Source organism: Anopheles nili, chromosome 3 (assembly GCF_943737925.1).
Source record: "Anopheles nili chromosome 3, idAnoNiliSN_F5_01, whole genome shotgun sequence".
NCBI lineage: Eukaryota > Metazoa > Arthropoda > Insecta > Diptera > Culicidae > Anopheles > Anopheles nili.
The window spans coordinates 3,960,609-3,967,793 of record NC_071292.1 but is presented as its reverse complement, the minus strand read 5'-3'; the positions used below and the strand labels follow the sequence as shown (position 1 = coordinate 3,967,793).

The window sequence follows — 7,185 nt, the reverse complement described above, 5'->3', positions numbered from 1 at the left end:
ATTGATTGGGTGGTGAATTTAAATTTTCATTCGCAAGTTCACGTCAGACAAAATTTCCAGGTGAATTGTAATAAAGTGGATCGTTAGTATGCTCGAGCGAATTCACTGTTATCGGCTTTGTTGGATTTCTTTAAATGTGGAAAGACACTCCCGACGGTAGGCAATAAATTCGAGGAAATGTGAAGTGGTTGGCATATTTCAGGAAGCTGTTGGAACATTCTGGATTCTGGATGTTGACCTTGAGGTGATTGTTTCAAACATTAGCCATGTAAGCGGGGAACTGTAGGTCGATTGAAAGGCATCGGTTTTGTTGTAACGCTTGTTTTGTGCTTTAAAATGAATATATACTAAGACCGAGCCCAGCTATGTTAAAGCTACTTAATATCCACTATTCGGAGGTATTCTCCACAGGACCAGCTGGAAACTTTGCAGCGATGGTCCCGAAAAGCTTTCGAAAGGCGTCGGGTAACGAATCCGACACTTGCCGTCCAAGCACTTGGGCAAGGTAGTTCAGCAGAACTTCGCCAATGGTTAGGATATCCTTGGAATAGACGTTGCGTTTCTCGTGTATGCGGAGTAACTTTCGCAGCGTTTCGTTGAACAATGCCGGATCCTTCAATCCGTACTCTATCAAAGACCCAAAAGCTTTGATGATGTGTATCGAATGATTGTAAAGAGCTTTGTTATCCAAGAGCGATTGGGCGGTCTGGTCATCGGTGAAATCAAAGTACGAGACATAGTGTGGATATTGGTGAAATAATCTGTGGGAAACCAAAAGAAACTTGTCCATTAATAGGAAATTAAAGTAAAGCAGAGCTCCTTATTTGGAAGTATACCTACAGTAGCAGCGTGTTCCGTCCGTGTACATCCAAATCCTTACGAATCAGACCCCAGGCACTGAATAGTGTAATTTTTTCAACAGCCGTCAACCCCGTTGAATCCACCATGGTTGAGTGTATAATTACTGTCAATCACTGCCTATTAAGATGAGCTTTTTCTTGACGTATATGGTCTGGAAAAAGCCCTATCGCCTGCTGAGCTCCGCGACTTGACCACGTTGCTATGTTTTTCGTTCGCCCGCTCACCGTGTGACCCTGAGTTCAGCAGCTACTTCCCAGGGTTTGCAAATCTGATAACCAAACTGGAGCTTTCGGTGATGTGATGGCTCAATTTGTTATCGTTTAATAAGCACCTGTGCGGGTTTACGTGGATTACACAGCAGTATAACTCTTTAGCAGGCTGGTCACGTTGAAGAAACCCTGGTATTCGTTCGCCTACGATTGATTTTATCGATAGACACTTTCGCCCTACCGCCTACCTATTCTCCTATACGAGCCGTTACTATATTGCTCGCTAAAAGATAGGCGACCTTCAACCAGCTTGCAGAAGAACGGCCATAATTTATCGCGTTTCATTTACGCCTTGAGAGAGGTTTCACCTGTGCTGACTTCAGCAAACAAGAGGCGTTAAATATGTTGCCTCTCCCAGCTTACGGTTCAGTAGTCAGTTGTTAATCAATTTCCGAGCCCAACGGCATACGGTTGGATGTTATCTGCAAAGAGACGCTTGCACCTGTCTCAGGCCATGTGGCAAGCCTGTAGAAGAATCTCGATAGAAGCAATGTTGAAATGAGATGAAAATGCCTAGATGTAAAGCGTACGAGCCCTTACGGGAGTAGTGCGTGGGCTACGGAAATCTAAATTACGGTCACGTAAGCTCTGAAAGTGATATTTAACGTTCTTACGTGATCCTCCAGCCACTCGTTCGTTTCGGCTTGCTTGTGCGAGCGGGAGATAACAACGATTCTCCTTGGTGATCTTCTCGATCACCCAGCGAAAAATGACCGGTCGGAAATCTTTCGCTTCGAGCGTTGCGAAATAACTGACCCTGGGTATTAGCAAACCAAATTCGCTCAATGGATTTCGAGTCCAAGCCGCAAAGGGTGGAATAGAATTGCGAGATGGTTTGCAAAAGCTTTCCCACCAGACACATTAAGCATCGATTTTCGCCATAATGAAGTAATGAAATTTTGTTCGCGTACCCGATTGCTCGCCTGAGCGCAAAAGCACGTCGTAATGGCAAAGGTTTTCCCTCGTCCGCCATTCGTTTGTTGGAACAGGCAAAAGAGTTGGAGGCATGAAAAATGTGTGAGAAAATGGACGTAATTTGTATTGTTATATGAAATCATTCCTTGCGCAAGTTCCCATCTGAAGCGCGAAATAGAAGAAGGCAACGTGAGTAGCGCACTTGATAGCGAATTCTGAAGCCGGGCGGATGTAAAGAGGAAGGCAGTTCCGTTTTTTACGCTCACATGAGATAAGTACGCGTTCCTACGTAGTCTACGAGCATGCTGGCTCGGAGGGTAATACGGGGCTATTTATTACGAGCAGTGTGTGACAGTGTGTGGTGCTGTGAATGCTAGTGGAAGGCGGAAAAGAGGTTTCCCATCCCCGCCAGAATAAATAAGCTCACAGCCGAGCCATCTTTGGAGGTTTTAGCTCTAGGGAGAAACAGCACGTAGTGGGAAAAAAGAGTACCATCCCCAATTTAACGAAGTCCTTCCGCTGTTCGGGACGAAGATCGGTCGTGCGTTTCCAGGATGTCAGCGCTAGCATGTCACAGTCTAATAAGTTTTCCCATTTACGGTCTATCAGCAGAGCGACATAGCGGCATAGCGGCATCTGGAAAATGACATTCGCGAGAGCTACACTCGTTGATTATTCATCGTTTGAATGTTTGGAAAACTTGGGCACAGTCGGTCCGAGATGAAGCCACTAGTGCTGCCTCGTTTACTACTACATGCGAGCAATCGCGCCTGCATTCAGTTGTTAGATTTAGGTACGTAGCATCTTCGCTCATGGTGGATGAAGCGAGAGTAGCGAATCGTGTCCTAAGGGTGGGATTACTGAAGCGATTGCACGGACCTTTCGCTTCTAGGTATCACTGGAGAAGGCGGAAAATAACCACCCAAACGAGGCTTCTTTTTTTCTATCCCAACGCTTTGAGAGCCCAAACACATGTCGCCTATCGCGTCCAGAAGTGTGCCAGTTATTCCTCGATGCTCAGTTTTTGTCGCCGCTTTCAGAGCCATCGTTTATGACGCCAAGCAAGTCAGCATGGCGGACGAGTGAACAATGATAAGGAAGTGAATGAACACGGTGGTCGAGCGAATAGACGCCGAGAAAATGGAGTTCTTTTGGTGTTCCAAAGCCCGGAAGTAATGAAGAATACGGTTGTGGTATTACGACTGCTTTCTGAAGGGGGCGTCTGTGTTGATCACTCCTGCGAGAGCCGTTGAGGATTTACGGACCAGATTCACTTTCCATCAGTCGGTTTATTGACCTTTCGGTTATCTTTTCTGCGTCTTTCGTTCTTGACAATTCTGTGAAGCATACTGAATCAGTGTGGCATTGCAAATTGGTGCCCACTAGGTAATAGCTTGTAATTTCAGCTATGGTGAATAAACTCCCAAATCGGCCATCAGTGATGGTGAGAAAACAATATGAGCAAATGGTGTTCGATACGTTCGCTTGCTTAAGGTGGAGCTGGTTTCCAAACGGCAAGGTGCCGTAACAGCACAGCGGCCAGTGACGTTGATGATTGCTACTAAATGGTCTCCGAACTCGACGAGGTTCTCGGCAGGATGTCTCCGACCGATGGGTACACCAAAGCGCCCGGTATCACGTTGAGCCGAGCGATAATTGATGGTGGTACAATAGAAATGAAATCGAGGGAACTGGAAACCAATTCCCGGGACGAAATGTGCTTGCTGACGTTGACATGCTCATCAGCGAGATGGCTGTGGCAAACGATACGATGACAGGGTGTGTTGGAAGGCAAACAGAACCACGCGGTACAGCTAATCAGTTGGAATTGGATCATGAGGTGCTACTATATCGTTGATGATTGCACCCCGTGGTGGAGGGATGTTGACGATATAATCCACTGTATTGCCATCATCCTGAATCGTTGGCTTATGTTGTGTTCTTTGGATATGACTCTTAAAGGATTTGCAAAACTATTTAATCGAAATGTCCGGTAATTTGTTCTGGTGTCAAAATCAGCGCTCAGTTTAATGATGATACTATGGAAAATAAATAGCTTTCTGCTTTGCATGAATAGAATTAGTTTTCTAGCTGAAAAGTCATTTCAAGTTTTCCATCCACGCTACCCCTTCTACTCAGTGTTTCAAATATTAACGCAGAAAACTTTCCACTACAGTGGCGCCAGATGACATTGAAAAGTTTCCTGCTGGAAGATGAGCTATTTACGTAATTATTTCCCGCGAGGTAAAACAATACACTCAAGGTACACTTTACTCTGTTTTAAAAAGGTCACCATTGCGATAATGGACAGGCTGGATGAACCCAAATCGTTCAGGATATGGCATGCGGGGTAGCGGGGGTCCGGCAAATGACGGAAAACAATCAACGCTTCCTGGGTTCGCTCATTTCCACGATCCCAATGGATCGGAGAAGGGCTAAATGAGCTGGCCAAGTGGCCGATGGTGCCGGTGAAAATTAGGTACTTTCGGTTTAATTACTTTCACTTTGTCTTCATCTTTGTCTTCTCACGACCGAGAAGTTGAAAAAGCATAAAGTTGGCTTCTGTTATTTGGCCTAGTTCAACAACACGTTGAAAGGCTTCCAAGATGCGCGTTTGCTGACTGATGAACGAGGCGAAAAGAATGGTATTTTTTATAAATTGCATATCGTAGGGATTCGTGGGTAAGAATGTAAGAATGTACTACAAAATTCAGCATTTTCAAAGGTACTCTGAGAAGTAAACCTAAACGAGACAAATTGCTGGAAAATATAAACGGCATTCCGGTATAGGCAAAAATGTTTGTCACTTTTTCATCTCAGTAGGCTGTGTCGTCCGCCTAATGGAGGCGCCTAGTCACTGTCACTGAAAGGGAATGGGACAAGCGGGAAGTCTCCTGCTAGTGAAAATACAAGGCTCTACCATTTAGAAACTTTACCATTTCACTTGGCATCATGGTATGGTGAATGAAAGGTAAACTTGGAGCGCTATGTTTATCTTGCCAGTGAAAGGTAAAGGCTGCCATTATCATTTGGGTTCATCCCGCAGAGCCTTGACGGATGAATTGCTACCGTCCAGGTGGTAACTTTTTATTTGTGTTTTTTTTAGCAACATTAGGTATATCGTATTCGCTGGGTTGTTGCAGTAGTTACCGGTGCTGATGTGTAAAGGTATATTGTCTCTCTGCCAAAAAGGACTATTGCCACTGATGGCCGATTTCCCGCTATGACTACTAAATTTATGGCTCTGGAAAATTGTCGGATAGATGTGAGTTTCAAATTATCGCGAGCAATGACACCATGCAACGAGATGAAGCGGATATGGGTAGAAAGGACAAACCATTAAGCCACAGGCTACTGTGTAGTAATAAAAAATCGCGAATGTCCTTTAAACAAAGAGCTCTCAATTTGATTCCAGCAAATCCATGTAGACTGGATGGGTCGCAATTAGGCGGGACGCGTCGTTTTAGAATGAACGGTGTGTCTTCACTGCGCTCCGTGTAGCCTGCTACGTATTGCCTGTTAACCAGCTCTCTCGCAAGCCAACAAATACGAAGAATGTTTGCCATAGCATGAATAGGATGGAAAACGTTCGCTAGAATCATTTGGAGATCACACTCGCAAAAGGCGACATGAGTGGAACGAGGTGGTAGATTTTTATTTCATTTTCGCCATTTATCGCTGTCATTTAATCTGTCGTTCACGGAGCGAACGATGTTATTTTTTGCTTTATTTTTCATGCCATCGTTGTGCGACTTTTTTTTCAAACGAGCATACCGAAATGTGGCACAGAAAAGATGAAATTGGACAAATTGATCTAGCCGATTTGGTCGTAATAAAAGTGAGCGAATTTCACTGCAACCGCTCTGCAATAGTTCATGTTGGTTAGTTACCGTTTCAGCAGCAGGTTTCATTGCCATGATTGTTAGTTACCACTGCAGCGGTGTTGATTGACGAGAGTAATTTTCGTGTCATAGTTACAAGCTGGAATAGTGCTCGAGAAGGAACAGAAAAAAATGACGACCAGAAAGCATGGATTTGTGGTTCAGGAAGAGATTCGTTGATTGCTGGTTATATCGGAAATGGACTTCAGCCACTTTTCCATGCTGAAGTTCTGACTCAATTTAATGTAAAAATGCTTTTCAACATAAGTACCTTTCCGTGTCTTGAATAAGAAAATCGCATTGACGTCATCATACTTCTTGTTTTCCCTGCCCCATTTGCCAACCCGATTGTAATTCTCTTGACCAGACAGGACTAGGAGGCAACTAATTGGCTCGAATGATGCTATTTCCTCGAACGGGTCACGTGTCCGTGCTGATCGGCCATCAATTTAAATTAGATCCCACGGTTTACCTTTCGACCCTCGGAAAATTGCACAAATCCCTCTCGTTGCATACGTTCCTTGGAAGGCCATTTGATCAGCTAATTTATTGACGGCATCATCTAGGGTCGGCAAAGCGTCATGATTAGGGAACGGACGAAAAGATGCTCCGTTCGATAGTCCATGAGGATAGATGGACGTGAATCAAGGTTTGTGGTAGCTTCAGTTCAATTTAGTTCAGTTCAGTGGCTCCAGTTAACATTACTTTGATCTGTGGAAGATAATTGAAATTCTCTCGATTATACGATGCAAAACCATCCAATCACACCCGTCCAAATAATGTACAATTTCGCTTGAATTGATGATTAAAGCGACAAATTTTTTCCTTTGGCTCGTCAGACACTCGACTCGTACGCGTTTTAATCATTATAACATGAACGGTACGTGCTCGACAACGTACACCAATCGACCAGGCCATACAAATGGCTTGTGGGAACGTATCAGTCTGGTGACTTACCGATTGGCACGATGGAGTATTTTCCCTCGTGAATTGGCCTTGTGACATCGAGATGGAAATGGGACTCCATTTACATACCGTAACGATGGCTCATTCAATCCACCCATCCGACAGACGACCCAGCTTCCCCGTGTGGAATTGGAATTGAAAAAGCGACGAGAAAGAGGACAAAAAAGCGTATCTTTCCTAGCAACGCACTCTCGTGAGCGTGGTTGAAGCCAAATTTGCGTTTGATCCCAAAATTTCGATTCCAACAGGGTCAAACCGTGTTGAGGAAATGGAGGGCGAAGGATAGCAAGGAA

At 44.6% G+C, this 7,185-nt stretch overlaps 1 protein-coding gene across 1 annotated transcript; it reads right to left on the bottom strand.

Annotated features, from left to right (window-relative positions):
- Window positions 1-388: 388 nt before the first annotated feature.
- On the bottom strand, window positions 389-947 carry LOC128727793 (myoglobin-like). Its single transcript, XM_053821736.1, has 2 exons — window positions 841-947; window positions 389-761 (listed from the first exon to the last, which is right to left on the bottom strand). Exons 1-2 carry the CDS (start codon window positions 945-947, stop codon window positions 389-391), a joined length of 480 nt encoding a protein of 159 aa, XP_053677711.1.
- Between the last annotated feature and the right edge of the window lie 6,238 nt (window positions 948-7,185).

Bases quoted from the DNA above. Each gene is read 5' to 3' on its own strand.
- LOC128727793 (XM_053821736.1), bottom strand. From the start codon at position 947: ATGGTGGATTCAACGGGGTTGACGGCTGTTGAAAAAATTACACTATTC. The intron at 762-840 runs GTAGGTATACTT...GGTTTCCCACAG, and splicing joins GGACGGAACACGCTGCTACT to ATTATTTCACCAATATCCAC.